Source organism: Lissotriton helveticus, chromosome 6 (genome assembly GCF_964261635.1).
Source record: "Lissotriton helveticus chromosome 6, aLisHel1.1, whole genome shotgun sequence".
Taxonomy (NCBI): Eukaryota; Metazoa; Chordata; class Amphibia; order Caudata; family Salamandridae; genus Lissotriton; species Lissotriton helveticus.
In genome coordinates, this window is record NC_136067.1 from 642,921,620 (window position 1) to 642,948,840 (window position 27,221).

The 27,221-nt window shown below is 48.0% G+C and overlaps 1 protein-coding gene across 2 annotated transcripts in view; it reads right to left on the bottom strand.

Moving 5' to 3' along the window:
• The window catches only part of PHIP (PHIP subunit of CUL4-Ring ligase complex), a 2,061,705-nt gene that overhangs the window by 288,388 nt on the left and 1,746,096 nt on the right, over positions 1–27,221 (bottom strand). For both annotated transcript variants that reach the window (XM_078648101.1, XM_078648100.1), the window contains exon 38: positions 2,657–2,922. In XM_078648101.1, coding sequence (XP_078504227.1) covers positions 2,657–2,922 — 266 coding nt within the window. The remainder of the gene's footprint in view (positions 1–2,656; positions 2,923–27,221) is intronic.

Consider the following 27,221-nt stretch of genomic DNA (forward strand, 5'->3'; position numbering starts at 1 on the left):
TGTCGGATCTGGTCGTCAGTCGACTTTGGCCCGTCTGTGTCCAGGTCAGGGTCAACGCCGGCTGGGGACAGAACCGGCGCCGGAGGTGCAGTCTGTGGATTCGATACCAAAAGAGGTTTTGCAAGGTCGACAAGCTCTGATCCGGATCCAGGCCTGGATCCCTGGGGGCCTTGCGGTGCCAGGGTCGAAGCCGTCGGGTTCAAAGGCCTAGAACCCCCAGCTGAGTCTGCGGGGCCCGAAGGCACGCTGGAGGAGTCTGGCTGCCCAAAGATCGAGTGAAGGGCTTCGTAAAAACTACGAAGTTGGGCAGGTGTCACTACCGGAAAAGGAGGGAAGCTCAGAGCCAACCCAGCAGGCTCCGCAGGCGGAGCCCCAGGAGGACTGCCATCCGCATCCTGCGTCGCATGAGCCAACGGACAGGGGGAATGCGAAGAGCAACAATGCTTCTTTGCCTTCTTTTTGTGCTTTGACATACCCGATGACAACGACTTCGACGAGGAGTGGTAGTGATGGCTCCGTGACCGGTTCTGCGACCTCACTCTTGACTGGGTCCTCGAGCGTCACGGAGCGGAGTGCCGGGCCTCGAGAAGCTGCCGGGACAGCTCCCGCAAAGACATCAGGTTCATGGCCCGGCAGTTGGAGCACGACTTTGGTTCGTGGTCGTGCTCCAAACAAAAAAGGCACATGAGGTGCAAATCCTTAACTGACATCAATTTGTGACAGGAGTCAGAAGCCTTGAAGCCAGTCCGAGGTTGGGACATCCCAACGAGCACCAGGAGTCGAATTACTTGGAAAGAAGTCAACAAAAGTCGAAAAATATCCAAAAAGTGACTAGAGGTAGCGCTGTCTCTGGATCTGCGCTTGCTGGCATGTAAAAGAAAAAACTGATGTCAACGTGCGAAGGCGGCGTCTATAGATACCGAGACGTCATCCCGACGATCACGACTCCGAAGATGAACACAGAGTCCACCAACGCCACCTGACGCGCAGGTGTACTGCTACAGAAAAATTTCTTCGGATCCAGTCTGACACCTGGGGGTACTTCTAAGGTAAGGAATCTATAACTAATAGTCTCTTTCTGATACAGAACGCAAGCATGCAGTGGCATAATAGACTGCATTAATGGACAGCAGTGCCAAGCTGGGAGAGGAAAACATCTGTTAAAATATCAATCGATTAGAACTCTATCTGGAGGACTGGTCATAAATGAGTTGGGATTAATCTTACTAGACAAACCCTGTACAATGAGACTTTCCGCAGTAGGGTGACTGATCTGGGACAGATCAGAATAACACGCTGTTATCAGTAAATTGTCAGGCATTGCTCTTTCTATCCTTTTTATTGTTTTTAATTTGGGAGGAAAGTACAATTGAAGCTGTATTGGGGCTTGTAATCTTAGTTTACATGGTATTAACAAAACAAAAAAAACCATCACATTTACTTGACATTGCACCATTGCACCCTGCACTCCCTCCTCTTCAGGGAGCTCCGGGGCGCTGTTTAAGTGCAGCACCAGGGACCTGGACCAGATGAACGAGGTTCCACTCGAGTTTGCGGAGCCCAGGAGTGTCACCGAAGTGCTGCTGGTACCCCCAGAGGATGAGTTCTCGACCCTTAGAAGGACTGGCCTGTAACTGCAATACTGGGTGACCGGTAGTCCAGCCGTGACTGGGCTTCTGCCAGCACCGAAAGGACTTCGAGGGACATCGACCCTGTGACCAGGATTGCCTCAGCCTGGACAGAGGAGTAGTTGCACCAAAATACCCGTCGACCACATTGCACCCACAGCATCCATTGAACATCTTCAGCATCCTTAACCCTTACATCAGGACCATTTCCATAGGAAAGCCATGCAAAGGATAAAGGTGCCTGGTACTGACTGAGGACTGTTCCCCTGCTGAGGTTGCTGTTTCAGAGGACCTTGCTGATCCCCCTGACTCGCTCCCTACTGGAGCTGGCCACCTAAAGTGACTGCAAGTAACCACATTCCAACCAGCACAAACTTTCTAGTGAAAACGTTTAAGTGCCAAATGCATTGAATTTGCCAAAGCTTGTTCGCGGTTTGGTCAAATAACTTGATTTACTATACATTATAAATTCTATATCTTCAGAAAACGTTCAGTGGATCTTTTTCGTTGTACAATCAATTTTTTTAATTTCTTATCAGATTTATTTGGTGTCATGTCAATTTTTTCAGTTGTTTTGGTGCTGTTTAAATGCTTTATTCTTGTTCCTTTGTGTAAGTCTTGCTGCTCAGACTAACAGCTAACCAGGGTTGAGCTGAAGGTTTGCCTAACGAAACCGATGGGTCCTCAAAGTGTATTACGTGGTGAGGTCACACAACCACACCATATAATACACCCCATTTCCTCACACACTGCCATCATCCAAATACATCTCCTTACGTGTTCTGGTAGGAGGCAGTTAAGTATGCAGAGTATATGACTCTTTACAATATAGCCATTAGAAGTTTTATTGCTCAAAACACGGACTACCAAAATCTAAAAAAGGCCTTAATGCATTTTAAATATTGCAAAGCTGTTTTCTTGAAACAAACTAGATTTTTATAGTTGTGTTTGCTGCAGTTGATTCTGATGCAATATTAAATCACCTTTAAAAAAAACTGCTATCTCTTAAATTATTTTGTTTTACCTACCAGATTTCCCTTCCTTATCAGTAGTAGTAAGTTTTGAATTTAAAGGCTTTGAGCCAGAGGATGTGGATGGTTGTTCTAAAAGAACTGTATCCGGCAGAGGTCTGTTCCTTCTTCTCTGGGACAGAGGGGTAGAATCCATTCCTTTTCCATTCACCAGGGGAGCAATGCTTTTCTGTGCTGCTGAACGAGATTGAGTAGTAGATGTCACACATGTAGGATTCTCTGTCTTTGGATGAGGTCTGATTAAACGTTTTTTCCTTTCAGGGCTATGATAAAAGCAAAAAAATGAATAATATGTAAGGGCAACTGTGTTAAACCATATATCAAAATTAGAATAGATATATTGATAATCGTCATGACATAGAATTAATAATAATATATGTGTTTCCAATTTCCTCTACATGGACTTCAATTCTATGCAATCTGATGATCATTAGACTAAAGTCCAATTGTAAGGTAATCCAAACACATACAGTATTTACATGAACATGCTACTTCCGGTAACATTCTTTCTGATGTATAAGGGAGCTTCAACAGACTCCCTGACTAAACCTCATTCCCAGATGCGAGACTGAATCTTGAGACTTTTCCAGTTACCTATGTCATGTCCCCACTACAAAGAGAGGACATGGCTGTTGGTGACTCAAATCGGTCTCAATATTTTTCCACACCTCTTACAGTGACCAAGGACCTAGAGGGCAAAGCCAAAATATAAACAAAAACAAAAAGGTTTCAAGCCAAGAGTGGAGGATGGAAGGTCGCAAAGTAATCTGGAGGAGGTCCTGCAACAATCAGAAATAATGTCACCAAAGGTAAGTAATTTGTACTTCTAATTGATACAAGCTCTCCCATCATCCTTGATTAAACTATTCCCAAACCAACAAACAGGAGGATGGTTGAGGGACAAGAACAGTGTATCACAAAAGGAAGGATTGCAAAACCGCCATCACAAACTTAAATTGTTTCCTCCCTTCAGAGACCAAACAATAGTGACTAGCCATTGAAAGCACTGATGTTAATGTTGCTGTTTAACAGAGTGCACAAGTACCCCTCTCAACAGTGCAGAAGTCATAGCAGTGGAATGTATACAGAAGCCTTCAGATGCCCAAGTACTAGCCAGTTCAAAACAGTGCCTGTTAAAGACCACTATTTCAAAATGGTCTGTTTCCTAATATCTTTGCCAAGCTGGTGACCCTGATAACCAAGGAACAGGTTATAATCCACTGTAAATAACTGGTTCCCCTGTACATAGAGGCTCAAAGGAATACTAAGGTTCAACCTACACAATATTTTTTCCTCCTTTAAAGGTGGCGGGGAAGGCTAAAAAGACAGCAAATAAATTACCTGACATTAACTAGTTACCTTTGGTAACGCTCTTTCTGGTAGATACTCGAAGCGCAGATTCGTCACCTTTTGAATATTCCCCTAGGAGTCAGACTGGACCCGGAATTTCTTCACCAGAACCCCTGAATGCCAGCAGATAGCGTTGGATGTTCCACCTCAACGTCATTCAGAGCCGGATGAGACGTGCATGGGCCTATATAGGCTCCCCTCATGCAAACTGACATCAGTTGCTTTGTGACTCTTATGCGTCCATAGACGCAGTGCCAAAATCAGAGAAATCATAACCAGTGTGCACATTTCGAAGGTGGAATCTTATTAGATAAAAGAGCGCAATTCACGGAATGGTGAGGCTAGAGGGTTGGTAAAGAATCTGTTGTTAGATCAGAAGAACAATTTATTTACCTTTGATAACTCCTTCTGAGAGACAAACTCATCTAACAGCAGATTCTTCACCTCTTGGACATTCCTCAGGCTTCAGACATGAGCCACAAACGTTTACAGCCGTACCTCTGAGTATCACTAGGGGGCACGTGCGGGCTCTACACTGATGTTGTTCCGCTCCGGAAATGATGTGCGGAGGATAAAGAGGTGTCAAGCTTGTGCGCCGACAGCTGCTTTAGAGATTTTCCATGCTCCCATATGCAGAGCCCCAACAGCAAATTGACATTGAACAATGTGCAGATTCCTAAACTTAGGATCTTATTAAAGGAGAGTCAGTTTCACAGAAAAGGGAGGTTGGGAGGGTAGGTGAGGAATCTGGGATGAGAGTCTCCAGCTGAAAAGCCATTACCGAAGGGAAGTAACTTTTTCTTGTTATTGAGACATCTAACTGCAGAATCCAAACATTTTAAATAGATACCAGAGCACTACATATTAGGAGGAGAGTCTGTGAATGTGCTTCAAACTAAAATGTCCTATTGGACTGAGTGGGTGAAACATCCCTCTCGGCAAACCTGGTTGTCTAGATAGCTGAGCTTCGTGAATGTATGGCGTAACGCCCATGTAGCTGCCTGGCAGATGTTTATGGCTGAAACTCTGCATGCCAATGCAGTCAGCCTGAGCTGGAAGTCCTTCTGGAGGCTGCTTCTTGGCCAATATGTAGCAGACCATAATGCATAGCACTATACAGTGACAGCCCATCAATATTGATCTCAGCGTCATTACTTCACACCATAAACCAGCGCTTTAAGATGTTCATATTAGCGGGCAGGAAGTCCTGACTTAAACCTGCAACTACATGCCAACACTAGAGCGTGAGGCCTACGTGAACCTGATATGCAAAAGTACTATATTTCACAGCATCTTTCTTAAATGTCTTACATTTTAGCGCCTACAGATCACCTGCCTCTATGGGCATCTCGGGAACTTACAGTGACGGAGACCCCTGAGGGCCCACGGCCCTTATACAATACCCACAATGCGAGTTATCAAGATATGACCGCCCACTCTGAGCGACATGGAAAGATACCAACTGACCATTGGGCATCCATTGCACGGTACCCAAAGTGGCACCTTTATGGTCCAAGGCAGGCATTACTATTGATTGATTAGATGATCTAATTGTATAAGAAGGGAGATTATGACAGTTGGGGGAAATATTAGAGGATTACTACTTTTGCAACTTTGAGATGCTTACATTTAAAATGGATCTTGCCCCAGTCACTGCTGTGAAGATACTGGCAACTACAACACTGTCTCCGTGTAATTTTAGGACGAGACTTTATTACCCTTTCCCTATTTCGGACTATCTCAAGGTGTGGAGAATTTCTAGGGGAGCTGTCTCCAACCTGTAACAAACACTCATTGATAACCTTAATTCTCACATGAGCATCAACTGAGATCTACTGGCAGGAACGACTAGGCTTCGCTTATTTGGATGATGACAGGAGGGAGTTCTTAGACTGCCATGACCACTCACTTAGAGAGGTGTGTTTGAAATATTCCTATTTCAAGATAGTGCATAACTGGTATTGGGCACTTTATAAGCAGTGTAAGGCCCATCTAATCCCGGTGGATGCTTGTTAGCGTTGCTTATATGCTGAATGTGATCTGTATCATATACTGTATTCCTGCTCCGACCTGCATCCTTATTGGTGCTCCATGTCAAGCATAATACACTCCACAACTTATATCCCTTGTGGGATTTTTCCAAGGTTGCCCTTTTACACAATTTTACAAACATAGATGACTCATCATCCCATTGGTGGAGATGGTTAGTGATTGCCCTAATGGTAGCCAAAATCTGTATCGTAACATCATTGGCAGTCCCCCCCAGGTGCCCACATACCAAGAGTGGTTCACAGAGCTGTAGCGACTCGCCACCTATGAATGGCGTATTTACAAACTTCGGGACCCATGGCATGACATTGATGATATTTGGGGACCATTTTTGCTTATGGGTGAACCTTGATGCCCTTCCCTATAGACGGTCCAACCCACCATATCCCTATCAATAGTAAAGTTTACATCCATCACTCTTGAGTCGTGCATATACAAATGGGACGGGGTAGTGTTGAATTCAAGGGATATCCCTGTGGCTTGCTTCTTCAACCAGTAAGGGGACAGGGTTTAGGCTGGCATTGGGGAGGAGGGCAGGATAAGATCATGAATCATAAGTGCAGCGATTTTACTGTTCACAGTGTTGCAGGTAAGCTTTTGGGGGTGGCGGTTACAGGGTGGTTTTTAGTTTGCACTCTTACAACTATGTTGGGGCGTGATGTTTATGAATGTGTCCTCCTTTTTGGCAATGCATATGCTCCTTTATATGCGTATTTAGTTTCTACTTTTTTTTTACCTTGTTATTCTGTTTTCCCATGAGTTATGCTTGATACTCATTCATGTTGATGTACGTTTAATTGGGATACTGCCAAGCACTGACTATGAAACCTAAATAAAGAAATGTTAAAAAAAAACTTTTAAAAAGCCTCATGCCCTCTGCAGGAGGTTGGCTTAGTATATGGTGTACACTTATTTAAGTGAAGCACCTTGCACTAATCCACCGCATACGTGTATTTAAAGTAATAAGAATAGTCGTGGAGAGCATTTAATCTAATGCTTGGCCCACCGGCTCTGTCTTGCAGGAATTCTATAGGTCTTGTCTAGTCTGCACATGATGGAGCATAGTCGCTATAACTGAGGCGACAAAGATGGATATGATGACGTCAGACGCTCAGAAGTGAGTTGGCTTCCATTAAATATCATTCAGTTTGATTTTCAGGAGAATCTGTGATTTGAATAGACCTAATACAGGGACGGTATATTTAAACCGTCTCTGTACTGCTGTGTGTGTGTGTGTGTGTGTGTGTGTGTGTGTTTTCCTCGGGCTCTTTCCCGGATTCACTCTTCCTTCCTATCTCTCTTTTTTGCCATGCTTAAGGTGAACCAGAGTCGCCATTTTTAATATAGAGAAGTACAGTGGAAGGGCTACAACCCAACATATGTGTTTAATCGCTACTCCCGACAAATATTCGAGAATTGAAACAACCGAATCGGTATGTTCATAAACAGTTCCATTGGAGTTTTTTTATTGTCACACATTTGGATAGTTGCACTTTGGTCACTTGGTCTATGGAGATTGATTTGGTAGCACTATTGAGGTATTTATTTGTTTCTACACATTGGTGGTATGTAGGATAAGTTCACTCTGGGACACGTGTGTTGGAGCCTTACTTGCCGTCACTCCAGGATACAATGTATGTTGTGGTTTCGAACAAACAGGGTTACGCATGAGGTATATATGGGTCCTGCATGAATTACCTCATTTAGAGAATACCATATGGATATGTAGATAATAAATAGTACTTTCTTGATGTTGTAGGTGCAGCACACTTGGTGTGTTAATGCTTAAGCCCTAGTCCTGATGAGACCCAGAAATTAAGGGGCTGAAACGCGTCGACAACCGTTGGAACGGACACCCTTTGAATTTAGATTTGGTGCCGAATAATAATCAGCAGTACAAAGTAGAAGGATCAAAATTACTGATTTCTTTAATACTGCATTAATAAGGTGTACCTGTATTTTTGAGGAATGCTCTCTAGATAATATGATATAGAGCATCCATACAAATAAGAGGGGCTATTGTGAAACTATATGAGAATGCTTAATTCTTTATTTCTATTTGCTTTGTAGATGTTTCTGTAAATTGTTTGTGTGATATGTAAATAGTATAATTTTATATGTATAGCACAAAAAAAGAGTAAGTATGTGAAGTAAATGAATATACAACGAAAAAATTCTTTGGAATAAATAAAACAAAATTCAAAAAGAGAAATACATATCCGTTGGATATAATTGATTTGTTGAGGTAATGGGCGGTAAGTGACAAAATAAATTGTAAAGATTTAATTCAGAAGAAGTTCTCAGGTTGGATGGGTAATTCATAAACCTGTCCCGAATAATCATTGAAATTAATTGGTCCCATAGCGTCACTTTTTGTGTTGATATATATTTTTCCCAGATGCTCTTTGGGTTACAGAGGGAAAACCCCTTATTATATTGAGGCTTTATTCTCACATGAGCATCAACTGAGGTCTACTGGCAGGAACGACTAGGCTTCGCTTATTTGGATGATGACAGTAGGGAGTTCTTAGACTGCCATGACCACTCACTTAGAGAGGTGTGTTTGAAATATTCCTATTTCAAGATAGTGCATAACTGGTATTGGGCACTTTATAAGCAGTGTAAGGCCCATCTAATCCCGGTGGATGCTTGTTAGCGTTGCTTATATGCTGAATGTGATCTGTATCATATACTGTATTCCTGCTCCGACCTGCATCCTTATTGGTGCTCCATGTCAAGCATATTACACTCCACAACTTATATCTCTTGTGGGATTCTTCCAAGGTTGCCCTTTTTACACAATTTTACATACATAGATGACTCATAATCCCATTGGTGGAGATGGTTAGTGATTGCCCTAATGGTAGCCAAAATCTGTATTGTAACATCATTGGCAGTCCCCCCAGGTGCCCACATACCAAGAGTGGTTCACAGAGCTGTAGCGACACGCCACCTATGAATGGCGTATTTACAAACTTCGGGACCCATGGCATGACATTGATGATATTTGGGGACCATTTTTGCTTATGGGTGAACCTTGATGCCCTTCCCTATAGACGGTCCAACCCACCATATCCCTATCAATAGTAAAGTTTACATCCATCACTCTTGGGTCGTGCATATACAAATGGGACGGGGTAGTGTTGAATTCGAGGGATATCCCTGTGGCTTGCTTCTTCAACCAGTTAGGGACAGGGTTTAGGCTGGCATTGGGGAGGAGGGCAGGATAAGATCATGAATCATAAGTGCAGCGATTTTAGCGTTCACAGTGTTCCAGGTAAGCTTTTGGGGGTGGCGGTGACAGGGTGGTTTTTAGTTTGCACTCTTACAACTATGTTAGGGCATGATGTTTATGAATGTGTCCTCCTTTTTGGCAATGTATATGCTCCTTTATATGCGTAATTAGTTTCTACTTTTTTGTTACCTGGTTCTTCTGTTTTCCCATGAGTTATGCTTGATACTCATTCATGTTGATGTACGTTTAATTGGGATACTGCCAAGCCCTGACTATGAAAACCTAAATAAAGAAATGTTAAAAAAAAAAACTTAAAAAAAGCCTCATGCCCTCTGCAGGAGGTTGGCTTAGTATATGGTGTACACTTATTTAACACCGTCAATGCTAAGGCAATTCCCGCTGGGTGCTGAACTTTTGGATTTCCCATTGTTCATGACAAGGCCAGCTCCGCATAAGCATAGCGCAGGTAAACTGCATGACGAGCTGGCCTTGTCATTAGCATGGAAGTGGTTAAGTGAAGCACCTTGCACTAATCCACGCAACCCTAATTAAGATTTTAGTGGTCTTTGATAACCATAGAAAGCTCTCAAAGTGGTAGCTGTGGAGAGCAGCCTTCAGGCTTATCCAGAAGAAGTGTTAAGCAACTTGTTTTTCCAGATCTAGTCATGTAGTATAGGTTAAATGAAAAAGAATCACAGTGTATATATGAAAATGTACCTATTTATTACACAACACTCACTTACACATTGGTATATCTCCCACCCCTAGATATCAACACAATACACAACATTACTTCGATTGTTAACAGTTAAGAAAGCACAAAATACAGTGGTCTCCATGTGGAGACCAAACCATTTACTAAGAAAATGGAATGTGAACTGCGACTGATGTCGGGACTTGGACCAGGAGACTCAGAGAAGCTGGGGACATAAGGAAACACCTTTGGCAAGTACCCAAGAACCCCACGGAGGCTGTGTGCAGAGTGTAAACACAGCTGCATGTCCAATAGATATCACCAGGAAACTAGCAGTTTTGAAGAAAAAGGACCCTTCTTAATGGACCGTGAAGAAACACCTTGGAAGACAGAAGGCTGGAGAGTCACTGCACTTGTGGATACCTACAACAGGGAAGCTGGGTGCATAGGTGTGAAGTGACATCAGAAACCACAGTAGACCACAATGGAGGACTTCAGGAAAGATGTCGCTGGAGAAGGGTGGACTCTTCAAGTGAAGAACCTGCAAGCAGAGGGGACAGCAACAAAGCCACTCGGAGGGGACGAGGAGGCAAAGAAGAGCAAAGCCCACCAATGTTGGATGATTCAGAAGAGTTCACGGTGACCTGGTCTCTGCAACTGTGGGGACCAGGTGACGCTGAGGAAGACCAGGTGACGCTGAGGAAGACCAGGCGACGCGGAGGAAGCCCAGGAGCCGTGCACAAGCTGTCCCACATCAGAAGTCGTGAACCGGGGGTCAGTGTCCGATGGGAGCACCAACAAGCCTAGGCAGTGTAACAGGGATGGAAAGCAAAGAAAGAGCAACAATGGGACCAGCAAGGTCCACAGGACTCAACACAAGCAGTAGATTCAGAGCAGGTCCCCAGCAAGCAGGGGAGCCCACTGGAGCATAAAAAGGCCATTGAGAGAACCCAGACGCTGAAGGCACAAGAGTCATAAGACCTGGAGCATCTCACCAAAGATGAAGGCCCACAGTGCAGAGGATGTGGTGAGGATGCTGATCTTGGCGGGAGGAGATGCTGGAGTCCCGCGCTTCTTGGAGCCCGAATATCTCTGGAGTGCAGAGCCAACAAGCTTTGGCAACAGCAAGTCGACACGATGAGCAGGGGTTTGGTCCCAGCAGTTCCAACGAGGGATACTGGCCTCAAAGTTGTAAGGAGGATATGTCAGGCTCGAGGGAATTGCATAGCCACCACCTGTGTTGCTGAGCCTTTTGAAGTCTGTGAGACATCAGGAAAAGCTTCATTGCAGTGCCTGCAGATACAGGGGAGTGACTGTCACTACAAGGGAGATAACTTCGGATGTCCTTGATGCCCACAGGTCTATTGGAGATCCTGGAAGTAGCACAGACACAGATGACGAAGACTTCCAGAACAGCAAGACTAGGAGCAGCAAGAGTCTTCTGTGATGCAGTCTTGGTTCCAGGCAAAGTCAGAGTCCAGACAGTCGAAGAGTGAAATGGTTTCAGGCTTGAGTTTTGTCCCACGACGAATCTGAGGACCCAAACACAGGTAAGCCTTTAAATACCATTGGATGGGGGTTTGAACCACTCTGGTCCCTCACAGAGGAGGGGCTGGACAGAGGGGAGAATACTCCCATGTCCTTTGTCCACCTTTGCACCAGAGGAGGAGCCAAGTGCTCCCTGAACTTGCTCAAACAGGTATGCAAGGAGGGCACCAAATGTGCCTTTCAAATCAGGCTGGTGGCGCAGGCAAGTGCCCTCACCCCAGCCCAATACACTAGGTTCTAAGTGGGATGTAGTAACACCTCCCTGTGACAGGAAACCTATTGTTCTACCTTCTCCTGCTCAAGCTCAGCTCAGCAGCAGGGGGGCAGAATCGTGTCTGGAGTTGGCAGCAGCACTAGCTTTCTGGCAGACCCTGAAAGGCTGTTGCCAGTAGTACTGGGGGATGCCCGGAGGAGCCTCCTAGTGCATGGAATCATACCTGCTACCACGCCTTCACAAGCATATTTATGGCAGCATGGCAAAAAAAGAATTGAACCCAGTAACGTCACCATTTTGATCATCTGGACTTTTTCCCAGAAAGAGGCCCATAGGATAGACAACAGTGCAAAGTCTTGCTCCCTTTTACCCAGTAGAAGTTGTATATTGTCATGCACCAAATTATGCAGACCCCTACTGATCAACAGGCGTAAACATTTAAGCCTGTTGCTTTCACTGTAAAGTCATATGTATTTAGGGAGGGCCGAGGGTCACAGCGTGTCAATGACAATGCTTCACTCTTGGTCTAACTTATTTTGCACCCAGAGAAAAATCAAAAGGTATTAATCAATGATATGAGGATTGGAATTGATGATGCTGGATTATTCAAGGTCAACAAGATTCCATCCGCATACAGCAATATTTTGTATTCACCCACAGGAGTATCAACAACCTGAATATGGGTAGACTGACGAATAGCGGCTGCCAAGAGTTCCAGGTCTAAAAAAAATAGTAGATAGGACAGCAGGCATCCTTGCCTTGTCCCTCACAGGATTGGAAAGGTTCGGGACATGTGTCCGCCACAGTCAACCTGCGCTGTGGGGGACGTGTAAAGCCACATGAACTTTTCCAAAAATTTGGGGCCTAATTGTGCTTTATTCAGCGTACAGAATCAGTACTGCCATTCCAGCTGATCGAAAGCCTTCTTGCTGTAAAATGAAAGCAGGAGCTTATCATCCTGGTCGTTAAGCATGTGCTAGAGTATATTGGACAGAAGACATGTGGTTACAGGAATCCCACCTGAGAGTCGTGTATCAAGTTCGGAATAACCCATTTAAGTAAATTTACTAGGACCTTCGCAAGTACTTCATATCCGCATTAAGAAATGATGTTAAGCGATAATGCACAAGTTACTACTTGTGTAACGATATATCTGTAAGATTCCTTAGTTAGTGATAGATTCCTTACATTAGAATATCCCCAGGCGTTAGACTGGATCCGGAAAATGTTGCTTAGCAGTACCCCTGCGCGTCAGTAGGTAGCGTCCTGCGGCTCCGCGTCCGTCACTGGAGTCGTAAACGCTGAGATGACGTCACGGAGACTACTTAGGCGCCACCCATGCACGCTGACGTCAGTTCTGTACACGACTTTCCACGCCAGGAACGCAGAGCCATGCAAGATACTGACCATTGGTGCATTGAAAACTAGTGCCCTGAAAGGGATGTCCTTAACCCTAGTAATCAGTTCGCAGAATGGGGAGGATGGGTGGGGCGGTAAGGAATCTATCACTAACTAATGTCTCTTACAGATATATCGTTACACAAGTAGTAACTTGTGCAAATGAAAGACACGTTAGTGATAGATTCCTTACCTTCGAATATATACCCCAGCAATACCAACCCCGGTGGGCGGTCTGCGAAAGAGATTACACCAGAAAGTCACGAAGCACAGAACGGCCAAAGAAGCCGTCTCTCCGGACCTGACTGTCAAGGCAGTAGTGCTTGGTAAACGTGTGCAGCGAAGCCCCAATTAGCTGCCTGACAAATGTCCTGCAAGGGAACGCCGCGTCTCAAGGCAGTAGTGGCTGCCGTCGCCCTGGTGGAATGGGCACACAGCCCCAGAGGAAATTCCTTCTTAGCCAAGGAGTAACATGCTTTGATGTACAGAACGATCCACCGGGAGATGGTCCGCTTGTGCACAGCCCGACCTTTTTTGGCGCCCACGTATCCAACATAGAGCTGGTCATCCACCTGGAACTGTTGTGTACGCTGCAGATAGAAAGCGAGCACCCGTTTTGGGTCCAGACGGTGGAGCCTCTCCTCTCACCTAGAGGGAGGCGGAAAGAAGCTGGGCGAAGTGATGGTCTGCCCGATGAGGAAGGGAGTGACAACCTTTGGCAAAAAAGAAGGACAGGTCCTCAGAACCACCATGTCCGGATGAACAGAGAGGAAAGGAGGTTTAGAAGAGAAAGCCTGGAGCTCACACTCCCTTCTGGCAGATTTGATGGCTGCCAGGAAAGAAGTCTTGAGAGTGAGAAGACGTAAGGGACAGTTATAAAGGGGCTCAAAGGGAGCACACATCAGAAAGGTCAAGACAAGATTCAAGTCCCACTGAGGCATTATGAAAGGCACGGGTGGAAATGTATGCGTAATGCCTTTGAGGAAACGGTCAACAACCAGGGACTTAAAAAGAGAAGGCTGATCTGGAAGCAGTAGAAAGGCAGAGATGGCCAAAAGATAACCCTTGATAGTGCCCAGAGCAGAGCCATGCTGGGCCAAGGAAAGGAGGAACAGAAGAACTTCGGAAAGAGGGGCAAAAAGGGGATCCACAGCCTTTGCTGTGCACTGTAGGAGAGTAGGGTCTGCTTTCATATGGTCACCCCATTTTTTGTACTTTTTGCGGTTTTCGACTTAATGTGGCTGTGGGCCTGCTAATCAGACCCACAGCCCTGCTGTTCTCGCTCTAAATTCACACCATGTACTTTAGGTACATCACCAATTGGGAATTGGGTCACTCTTATGAGTCCCTGTAAAGTGTACCATAGGTACCCAGGGCATAGGTGCACCCAAGGCCTACCAGGGGCTGCAGCATATCTTTTGCCACCCCTGGCTGGCCATCCAAACTGACACAACTGGCTGATCACTCAGCTGGGGCAAGGTCGTGTAATCACCCCTTGCTTAAGTATAGTATTCATATACCTACCCTTATATATAGACACATATGCACCTATAAGTCACTCCTATGGCAGGCCTTAACAATCCTGAAGGCAGAGTGCTTGGTTTTATGTGAGATGGTGCTCTAGCATGAGCTGAGCCTGTCTGCAGCTTTCGGAACCATGTCCTTATAGCTGTTCTATGATATAGCCATACCATATACTCTTAAGTGCATTATGAACCTCGCGGTTAAATGCTATCTTTGGTTTGGCTTTATCAAAACATGCCGTGTAAGGTGTGATACGCTTTGGAATACTACCCCGTCGCCAGAATTGGCATTCCACCCGTCTAGAGGGAGAAGACATGTTGTTCCTACTAATCCCGGTTAAAGTTAACCAGAGACTCAGCATCACAAAATGGATGCTGCAGCCACAGACACAAGTCTGACCTCCTGCTGCTGGGAGTCCTTCCAGCGAGAGAGGCTTGGACAATAGGTTTCCTGTCTTGGGAGGAGCAGGCACCACCCCAGACAGGCTAAAGTGTATTGGGGCAGGGAGGGCTGAATGAAATGACACTGCTTAGGGCACACAAGGTGTCCCATGCATACTCCAGTTCAAACCGGAGCTGGGGCACTCCAGCCCCAGCTCTGGCGCGAAACTGGACAAAGGGAAAGGGGTGTAACCACCCCCTTCCTGGGTCCCACCCATAGGAGGGACCTAGCAGGTAATCCAGCCCTAAAATTGGTATATTTCGGTAGGAGCTGAGTCCCAAGACTTAAGATTTTATCCTGACAAACTCTAAAACGAAATTCTGGACCTTCGACGATCTGCTTTGCAAGAAGACGACTGAAGAATCTCCCTTGTGGTCAAGGAGTGACCACCCTGCACAAGCAGGCACCATCAAGCGATCAACGGTTTGCTTTGTCGACGCTCCTGCCGGAGCCCGAGCACAGAGCCTGACAAGACCCGGACTTCCAGACATCCAACAGTCTGATCCACAGTCACAGAAGAGCTGAGACCTGTGGAATGACGAGAGACGTGGGACCGGCCGTCTTGGAAAGCCAGCAAATTGCTTTCCATGCAACTTCTGAGGCACCCTCGAAGTTGTGCATTGGGGATTGAGAAGCCACAGCCCCGAGCACCAACTGCACCGAAGATCAGCCCTCCACACTCCACGAGTTCTGCAAGGGGCCCTTCTGCATTTTCCTGTTCGACGCGTCTGTCCGGTCACTTGCCCGTTGGCTAATGGCCTCTGTGACGATGAAACCTTCGTTTTACAATGCTGGTCTGGTTGCGCCAGACTGGCCCTTGCTCCCATGAAAAGGAGCAGCCCAGTAAGGTCTGATTAAGAAGCCATCTTCGATTCCTGCGTGGGTTGCCTTTGCCAAGGCTTGTTGACTCCAATCCGGAAGCAGACACCGCCGACAGCGAGAGCCTTCGGGGCACAGTCCGTATCCAGCTCCTGGTCGTCGTCGACACCTCCTGGTCCACGTGGCTGCAGAGACAAGCTTCACGACATCACCCGATTGCTTCACGACATCGCCTGGTTCCTTCCTGGTCACTGGCTGGTGACCCAGACTCTGTCCCCTCTGCTTTCAGGTACTCTTCATCCTCGATCCGCCCTTGGATCAACCTGGACACTTCTCTCCTGGTCGCCTGCAGCATCTTTCTCCAAGGCTCCATAGGAATCAGCGATGAAACCCGACACACTTTGACACCTATGCACCCGCTTCCTGTGGGTGAGGCAACGCGAGTATTTCGGTACTCCTGTAGGTATTGACTATCCCAGTGTCCTAGTTTCAAGTAGCTTTTCCCTAGTCCATCCGAAAGTGTCCTAAAAGAACTAGTTTCCAATTCTTTCGTTCCCATTCTAACTCTATGGTAACTTGCGTGCGTGTAAAGACACTGCACGCGCATCCCATGGGCCTCCTGCTCCCTAACCTTTGGTAGTACAGCGTAGCCCCAGCGATTCTCCAGGACCTAGGCCTTTCCTTTGTTCGTGACGTGGTTCTTATATCACTATTTTAGTATATGGTTCGAAGTGCCCCTAGGGCATTACTGTATTTTGTGCAACTTATTGTATTTTAATTAAGTATCTTGTATTGTGCTGGTGCCTTTGACCTCATAAAGAGTTCAGAGGATTGTGTTAGAAATAAATACATATATATTTTGATATACAACATGTGTGGTGTGCTTTCACTTGGTATTAAAGGGGTTACATATGGTAAAACAGCTGGCTTCACATGCCCTCTTGAGTTTAGCCTAAGACTGCTTTTGTCCATGCTACCACTAGGATAGCTGGTCTATAAGGTTCACTTTGCAACCATCACCATAAGGGTTGTTTGGACTGGTGCAAGGTGCTCACTAGAATAGTGAACATATACCAGGCCAACTTCTCACATGCACCATGCCACAAATTTGTTCCACCTGCAGGCGTATACCGTTTTAGTGGAGGGACGCCTGGCTGCCAAAATAACATCATAGACTTCGGGAGGAAGGTCGAAAGCTGTCAACTGTCGCAGCTTAATCTCCACGCATGGAAGTGGAGGCTGGACAGGTTCGGGTGAAGAACCATCTCCTGCTGCTGCGACAGAGAATCCTCCCGAAGAGGCGGATCGACCGCCATGCTGAGTAGCTCGGGATACCAGTATCTTCGTGCCCAATCCGGAGCCACAAGGATGAATTGGGCCCGGTCGTGCCTGATCTTGTTCAGTACTCTAGGCAGAAGTGGTATAGGTGGAAAGGAGTATAAAAGACCACAACTCCACTCCCGATGAAAGGTGTCGCCGAGCGAGTGCCGCCTTGGAAATTCCAATGTGCAGTACTGATGACATTGCACGTTCTTCGGTGGTGAATAGATCTAACCAAGGTTCTCTACACTGCTGAAAGACACTGCGCCACGTTTGAGTTCAGATGCCGTTCGTGATCCCACTTGGCCATTTATGAAGGCCGCCGCGCGGTGGTGAGCTGTGACCCATGACCCAGCTCGCAGGGCCGGTCGCTCCACTCACCGCACGGCTCCCCGTAGGTGACCAGGACCTCTGCTCCATCACCACTGCTGCCGCGAGTTCACCGCAGCCTTTGTGTGTCTAAAGTATCTTTCCTTATATTTTGCGTCTGCATTGTGCCCTGTTTTTGCCACTGACTGTGTATTTTCTGTTATCTCTGGTTTTCTTTTAGGCCTCTCCTCAACTGTTTCCCTCGTTCCGTGCCCCCCCCACTTCCCGCCGCTGCCCCCCTGCGGCCCGCCCCCTTTTCTTCTGTAACACCCCCCCCCCCGACGCCCATTGGCCGCCCCGCTCCCGCCTCCCAGCTGCTCCTCCCTCCCACTTCGCCATTTATGGAGGATGCCGCGCAGAAGCGCAGCAGACGCACGCAGTGGGCGCGCCGAAGGCAAGCCAGTCTGCGACCGTCCGCGCCTGGACTGCGCCCAGCGCCAGAACACCTGGCCATCGACGGACCCAGACCAACCGACTGACTGAAATACAACACCGCCACCCTCAACGCACTCAACACCGGACGAGTGCCCGCCTGCTTCCAAGCCACCCCCAGACGCACCCACGAACCCTTCACCTGTCAAGCCTGCAAATTCACCTGCCTCAAACCCCGCCCCTCGCTGGACAAAGCAAACAGCAACAACAACCACCTCAAGTGCATCCTCCTCAACACCCGCTCCGTTCACAAGCACCCCATCGAACTCTGGGACCTCCTCGACTCAACAACACCTGACGTCGCCTTCCTCACTGAAACCTGGATGAACGCCATCTCAGCCCCCGACATCGCCATAGCCATCCCGGACGGCTACAAAATCACCAGGAAGGACCGCATCAACAAAACAGGAGGAGGGATCACCATCATCTACAGGAACACCATCAGAATCACGACCAACGCCGAAGACACCATCTCCTCCGCCGAACACCTACACTTTCAGATCCACACCGACCCCCAGACCACCCTCAGAGGAACACTCATTTATAGACCCCCGGGCCCACGCACACAATTCAGCGAAACCATCGCCGACGCCATCAGCCCGCATGCCCTAGACTCAACAGAATACATCCTCCTAGGAGACATGAACTTTCACCTGGAGAACAACAACACCACCACCACCCTGCTCGACAATCTCGCCAACCTCGGACTCAAGCAACTGGTGGACACCCCCACCCACCTCGCTGGCCACACCCTCGACACCATCTTCACCACCAGTAACCACGTCGCCTTCAACCACTCCACAGGACTACACTGGACCGACCACAGCTGCATACATTTCACATACAAGAAGACCACATCTCACCACCACACGCATCGAATCCGCCGCAGATGTTGGAGCAAAGTCACCACTGACCAGCTTACCACGTCACTGAGCAAGAACCCACCTGCCGACACCAACATACCCGACACCAACGACGCAGCTCTCAACTTCGCACATTGGATCACCAACTGCGCCGACGACCTCGCACCACTGAAAAACCCCAACAGCAAAACCACCTCCACAAAACCCTCATGGTTCACAGACGCCCTCAAAACCGCAAAGAGAACCTGCCGATCACTTGAAAATACCTGGCGCCAAGAACGAACGACAGAAAACATGACAGCCCTCAAGGCCGCCACCCTCGAATACCATCAGCAGATCCGGAACACCAAGAGAACATCGTTCAAAGAACGACTGGACAACAACACCCACAACAGCAAGGAACTCTTCGGCATAGTCAAAGAGCTCTCCAACCCCAACGCCAGCAACAACGACTTCACCCCTTCGCAAGACCTCTGCAACTCCCTCGCCACGTTCTTCCACCGCAAAATTGCAGACCTGCACGACAGCTTCGGACCCCAAACTCCACTCCAGGACACCAAACCAACGACCCTCGGCATCAACATCGACTCCTGGACCCCATCAGCATTGAAGACACCATCCACGTCATGAGCAGTATCCACTCCGGCTCCCCGTCCGACCCATGCCCCCACCACATCTTCAACAAAGCCGGCACCACCATCGCACCCCACCTGCGTAACGTCATAAACAGCTCCTTCACATCAGCGACCTTCCCTGAAAGCTGGAAACATGCAGAGATCAACGCCCTCCTGAAGAAACCCTCAGCTGACCCCAAGGACCTCAAGAATTTCAGACCCATCTCGCTCCTCCCCTTCCCGGCTAAAGTCATCGAAAAGACCGTCAACAAACAGCTGACTACATTCCTCGAGGCCAACAACTCACTAGACCCCTCCCAGTCCGGACCCCGAGCTAACCACAGCACTGAGACCGCCCTCATCGCAGCCACAGACTACATCAGAACCCTAATAGACAATGGGGAAACAGCGGCCCTCATCCTCCTGGAACTCTCAGCAGCCTTCGACACGGTATGCCACCACACTCTAATACACTGCCTCAGCAACACTGGAATCCAAGGAAAGGCCCTGGAATGGATCATCTCGTTCCTCTCCAGAAGAACCCAGAGAGTCCGCCTCCCCCCTTCCGCTCCACGGCCAATGAGATCATCTGCGGCGTCCTTCAAGGATCCTCACTCAGCCCAACACTCTTCAATATCTACATGAGCCCCCTCGCCACCATCGCACGAAAACACAACATCAACATCATCTCCTACGCCGACGACACCCAGCTGATACTATCCCTCACCAAGGACCCAGCCACCGCCAGAACCAACTTCCAGGAAGGGATGTAAGAAGTAGCAGACTGTATGAAGCACAGTCGTCTCAAGCTCAACTCGGACAAGACGGAAGTCCTCATCCTTGGACAGTCCCCATCTGCCTGGGACAACTCCTGGTGGCCATCGGCGCTGGGAACTGCACCGACACCCACGGACCAGGCACGCAACCTGGGCTTTATCCTGGATTCCTCCCTCACGATGACCAAACAAGTCAACGCCGTCTCAGCCTCATGCTTCAACATCCTGAGAATGCTCCGAAAAATCTTCCGGTGGATCCCCACAGAAACCAGAACAGCAGTCAGCCAGGCCCTAGTCATCAGCCGACTGGACTACGGGAACGCCCTATACGCTGGAACCACTGCCAAACTCCAGACGAGGATACAGCGCATACAAAACGCCGCCGCACGACTCATCCTCGACATCCCTCGACACAACCACATAACCACCCACCTGAGAAACCTCCACTGGCTCCCCGTTAACAAAAGGATCACGTTCAGAATGCTAACCCACGCACACAAAGCACTCCACAACATGGGCCCCGACTACCTCAACAGCTGACTCTCGTTCTACACCCCTACCCGCCAGCTCCGCTCCACCAGCCTCGCCATCATCCCACGAATACGCAGAACCACCTCCGGAGGAAGATCATTCTCCTACCTGGCAGCGAAGACCTGGAACTCCCTACCCACTGACCTGTGACCATCTCAGCCTCAGGAAGCACCCCAAGACCTGGCTCTTCGAGCAGTAGCAGCAATTCCCCCCCAGAGCCTTGAGACCCTCACGGGTGAGTAGTGCGCTTTATAAATACTTTGATTGATTGACCTAGAGACTTCAGCCTGGTCTGAAGTGCAGTATAGGACCCATGCAGAAATGTTAGGAATCTCAGCACATGTCCTTGCAGTGACTAGGTCACAGGTCAGAAAGTCTAACACTGAACAGGCACTGGATTCTGGAATAATGGACCAGCTGCCTACCAGGAAAAGGAGCATTAGTGTTAAGGCAGTGCCTTCCCCCTGACTCAGAGTGAGGATCACCCTTCTGAGGAAGCTGTTTGTGAGTCTGAAAAAGGAGCTGTCCCAGAGGAGCTGGAGCCTGATCAGGTTGAGTTCTTAGGGACAAGGGGCCCTTCAAGGGCATTTCTGAGTCAGGCGCAGTTGAGCTGCCCTTCTCTTGAACCCCTCAGACAGCAAGCTGCAGCTGAGGCTGCTGGGAATGCTAGTGGCACCCATAAAATCTACTGGGAAGATGGACTCTTTTATTCAGAGGGTAGAAACCCCAAGCCTGGTGCATCCAGGAGGTTGGTCATACCTTTGGCATTCAGGGGCTTCCTTTTGACACTTTTGAAATTCCCTTAGCACGACACCTGGGCCAGGTCAAAACTTGGGACAGAATTGTCCCTCATTTTCACTGGCCCCACATGTCTGAAGACACCAAGGAGTTCTGTTGCTCTTGAGTAACCGGACAAGTCAGTGGCAAAGCAGGTGGCACTACAAAGGCCCCCCTTATAACACTGCTGGTGGTGGAGGTTCATTTTGAACGTCTAGGGATTGACATTGTTGGACCAATGGATCCCCAAACTGCATCTGGGCACACGTTTATCCGAGTGGTAGTGGATCATGCCACTAGGTACCGAGAGGCAATTCATCTTAGGACCACTATAGCACCTGTTGTGGCAAGAGACCTCTTGGGAGTTTTTCAAGAGTGGGTTTCCCTAAGGAGATAGTATCTGACAGAGGTACAAACTTTATGTCTAGCTACCCGACTGCAATGTGGAAGGAATGTGGAGTGAACTACAAGTTCACCACACCATATCATCCACAGTGCAATGGTCTAGTTGAAAGATTCAACAAAACCGTAAAGGGTATGATTAAGGGTCTCCCAGAAAAGCTCAGGCGGAGATGGGATATCCTGCTACCCTGCCTTTTGTTTGCATACAGGGAGGTTCCACATAAGGGGGTTGGCTAAGGCCCATTTGAACTTCTGTTTGGGCACCCTTTCAGAGGACCACTTTGTCTGGAAAAGAGGGATGGGAGTTACCTCTCAAACCCCCTAAACAGGATATTGTGGACTATGTCCTTGGTCTCCGCTCCCGGATGGCTGAGTACTTGAAAAAGGCAACTAAAAACCTTGAGGCTAGCCAGGAATTACAGAAAGCCTGGCATGACTAAAACACTGTACTGACTGTTTACCAGCCAGGACAGGAAGTGTGGGTGTTGGTGCCTGTGGCCCCAGCAGCTCTCCATGACAAATGGAGTGGACCCCACACTATGGTTGAACAGAAGGGAGAGGTCACCTATTTGACAGATCTTAGAACTCCCAGGAGCCCCCATAGGGTGCTTCATGTCAACAGGCTGAAACCATATGTTGACAGGGCAGACATTGGCTTGCTCATGGCTACTGATGAAGGACAGGAGGAAGAGAGTGACCCTCTCCCAGAACTGCTCTCTCAGAACCCTGATGATGGGTCAGTTGATGGAGTAGCCTTGGAGGGCAGCCTCACTGATCATCAGCAAACTGACTGCAGACAAGTTCTACAACAGTTCAGACATGTTTTCACTGTCTCCAAGTCAGACTACCTGGTGCACTCATGAAGTGGACACTGGGGACAGTCTGCCTGTTAAAAATAAGATTTACAGGCAACCTGACCATGTCAGGGACTGTATCAGGACAGAAGTCCAGAAAATGTTGGAGCTGGGAGTTATTGAACCCTCAGATAGCCCTTGGGCTAGTCCAGTAGTCTTGGTACCAAAACCTCAATACCCAGGGTGGTAAGAGAGATGAGATTTTGTGTAGACTAATGCGGTCTCAATGCAGTCACTGAGACTGATGCCCATCCAATACCCAGAGCAGATGAGCTCATAGACACTTTGGCCTCTGCCAAGTTTCTGAGTACATTTGATTTAACCGCTGGCTACTGGCAGATCAGACTAGCTGATGATGCAAACCCAAAAACAGCATTTTCAACCCCTAGAGGACATTATCAATTTGTGGTAATGCCCTTTGTTCTCAAAAATGCACCTGCCACATTTCAAAGTTTGGTGAATACAGTCCTCACAGGCCTGGGAAACTACTGTGCAGCTTATCCGGATGATATTGCTGTTTTTAGTTCCACCTGGGAAGATCACCTGATCCACCTGAAAAATGTTTTGGAGGCCCTGCAGAAGGCAGGCGTAACTATCAAGGCTACTAAGTGCTAGATAGGGCACAGTCAGGTTGTGTACCTGGGCCACCTTGTAGGCGGGGGCCAGGTTCAACCATTGCAGAGCAAAATCCAGACCATAATGGACTGGGTTGCTCCAACCACCCAGATTCAGGTCAGAGCTTTCTTAGGCCTGACTGGGCTCTATAGGAGATTTGTCAAGGGGTATGGTTCCATAGTGACACCCCTGAATGACTTAACGTCTAAAAGAATGCCTAAGAAAGTTCAGTGGACAGTTAGCTGTCAAAAGGCATTTGATGACCTGAAGCAGGCCGTGTGAACAGCACCAATTCTGCAAAGTCCTAACTACTCCAAAGAATTCATTGTCCAAACAGATGCATCTGAGTTGGGGGTAGGGGCTGTGCTGTCACAATTGAATGATGAAGGTCAGGACCAGCCAGTAGATTTATTAGCAGAAGGCTGACTCCTAGAGAGAAACGTTGGTCAGCTATTGAGAGGGAGGCCTTTGCTGTGGTTTGGGCTCTGAAGAAGCTGAGGCCATACTTGTTTGGCATTCACTTCACAGTTCTGACAGACTATAAGCCCCTCTTATGGCTAAAACAGATAGGGGGTGAATATCCCATACAGTGGAACATAGACCTGGGAGTAACCATGCCAATGCAGATTGACTCTCCAGATATTTCCACTTAGAACATGAAGACTCAACTGGTCAAGGTTAGTTTAATGTACCTGCGCGGGGGGGGGGGGTTGTAGGAGAGAAGGGTCTGCTTCCTAGGGTTACCCCCACTTTTTGCTGCGTTTCACTGGTTTTTCTACTTTAGTCTGGCTGTGGCCCTGCTAATCAGGACCACAGCATAGCTGTTCTCTCTCTAAATTAATTGCATGTACTTTAGATACCAGATTGGTTACTGGGTCACCCTTATGAGTCCCTAGTATATGGTACCTTAGGTACCAAGGGCATAGGTACCCCGGAGGCCTACCAGGGGCTGATGCATGTATTATGCCACCCCTGGGAAGCCTTCCAAAATAGCACCACAGGTCTGCACTTGCAGCCTGGGTAAGGTGGTGTAAGCACCCCTTACTTAGATATAGCATACTTACATCTACCTATATAAATAGACACATATTAACCTACAAGTCACTCCTATGGCAGGCCTTGACATTCCTGAAGGCAGAATGCTTGGTTTTGTGTGAGAGGGTGCCCTAGCATGAGCTGCACCTCTGCAGGTTTCGGAATCCCTTCCTTATAGCTGTTCTGTGATATGGCCATACCATATACTCTTACGTGCATTATAATCCTCGCGGTTAATGCTAACTCTGGTTTGGCTTTATCAAAACATGTCTTGTTTGGTGTCAAACACTTTGGGATACTACCCCCACACCAGTTCTGGCAGCGGGGGTAGCATTCCACCCTTCTAGAAGGAGAAGACATGTACACACTGGTATACCTGGTAGAAGTTTTAAAGAGCCTCAGCATCACAAAATGGATGCTGCTGCCATAGACACAAATCTGACCTCCTGCTGCTGGACGAAACTCCGGCAGGGGTGGCCTGGACAATAGGTTTCCTGTCCAGGGAGGTGCCAGCACCTCCCCAGACAGGCTTTAGTGTATTGGGGCAGGGTGGATTGCATTCAGTGAATGCTTTTCAGACACTGCCTGGGGCACACAAGGTGCTCCATGCATTTCCCAGTTCTGGGGCGAAACTGGACAAAGGGGAAGGGGTGTAACTACCCCCTCCCCAGGCCCTCCCATAGGTGGGACCTTAGAGTTAGTCCATCCCCTAAACTTAGTATAAGTGTAGGACCCCAGTCCCTAGGACTTTAGATTAGCCTGGACGTAACTCTGAAGACGAAATCTAGGACCTTCGACATTCCATATTGACTGGAAGAGGGAAGAAATCTCCCTTGGGGTCAAGGAGTGATTCCCCCTGTTCAAACAGGCACCTAAAAGCATCTTGCCGGTCTGCATTTTCCAGGCTCTCGCCGGATCCCGAAGATTCTGTGACACAGGACACGGACTTCCAGACATCTGAGGCCGACACAAGATGCCAGCAAAGCTGAGACCCGCAGCCGACACGAGAGACGTGGGACTAGAAATCCTGGACATTCTGCAATTTTGCAACTGCACATACTTCCCGAAGTTTCCCAAAGTTGTGCATTGGGCTATTTGTTGCCCTTGCCCCGAGCACCTTTTGCACCGAAACTGAGAGGCCCACACTCCACGAGTGTCCCGTGGGCCCGCTTTCTTCACCGCAGCTCGAGGCTCCTTCGCGATCTCTAGTCCGTTGGCTAGTGGGTCCTCACGAAGGACAATCCTTTGTTTCTTGGGATTTCCTGGTTGCTCCAGACGTGCCCTGACTTCCCTCCAAAGGGTGAGTCCCTCAGACCTTATTGCTCTGCACCAAAGCCAATCTTGTCATCTTGTGTGGGTTGCTGTTGCCAAGGCTTGTTGGGTCCAATCCGGAAACTGACGCTGCAGCACTCGACATCCGACGTGGGACAGCTCGAATCCAGATCATGGTTGTCGTCGACGCCTCCTGGACCTTGTGGCTGAAGAGTCAAGCTTCACCTACTACACCTTAAAGCGCCTGACATTGGCTGGCATCTTCCTGTAGCCTTCCTGGTCACTGGCTAGTGACCCAGACTCTGTCCCCTCTGCTTTCAGGTTCTTCAGATCTCCGATCCACCCTTGGATCCACCCGAACACTTTTCCTCTGGTCGCCTGCAGCACTTCTTCGCAGCTCTCCATTGGAATCGACGACGAAACCAGACACCAAAAGACACCTATGCACCCGGCTTCCCTGGGTGAGGTAACACGAGTACTCCAGTGCTCCTGTGGGTCTTGACTCTCGAAGTGTCTAAGTCTAAAGGGGTTCCATCGTGGTTCACTCCGAAGTGTCCTTAATCTTTAAAATTGTAACTTGAATTTCCTTCATAGAAGTCAATGGTGATTCGCAGTTGTGTTTAGACACTGCACACGTCCCCCGTGGGTCTCCTGCGTCCCTACCTTGGGTGATTCCTAGTTGCCCCAGCGGCTCTACAGGCCCTAGGCCTAACTTCTATCCCTCACGTGGTTCTTATACCACTATTTTAGTATATGGTTTGTGAGCCCCCTAGGGCAAAACGTATACTGTGCTATTTACTGTGTGCTATTTAACAGTCTTGTATTGTACTTTTGCCTCTAGCCTCATAAAGAGACTAGAGGGGTTGTGTTTAGAATAAATACATATATTTTATATATATATATATATATATACCTTGTGTGGTGTACTTTCATTTGATCATTCAAGAGATTATAGACTGGTAAAACATGCTGCTTTACATTCCTTCAAGACTTAGCCTGAAGGCTGCTCTCCACAGCTACCACTAGAATAGCTTTCTATAAAGGTTGTCTTAAACCTATCATCAATAAGGGTTGTTTGGACTGGTGCAAGGTGCCCACTAGAATAGTGGGCATCATATGCCAGGCCAACTTCTCACACATACCACACCCTTCCTGGCCAAGCCAGGGTTATCAAGAAGACTTGGGCTGGGTCAAGGATAATCTTCCTCAGAATCTGAGGAACCAAGAGTATGGAAGGAAAGGCGTAATGAAGAGGAATGTTCTACGTCAAGAGAAACACATCCCTGGATGCTCTCTGCAACGGATACTCGAGGGCAGAGAAACTCATGCAGTGGGAGTTGCAGGAAGTCACAAAGAGAGCCACCAGAGGAATGCCCCAAAGGCTTAAGATGTACTGGACTGCCTCAGGATGGAGCCTCCACTTGTGGTTG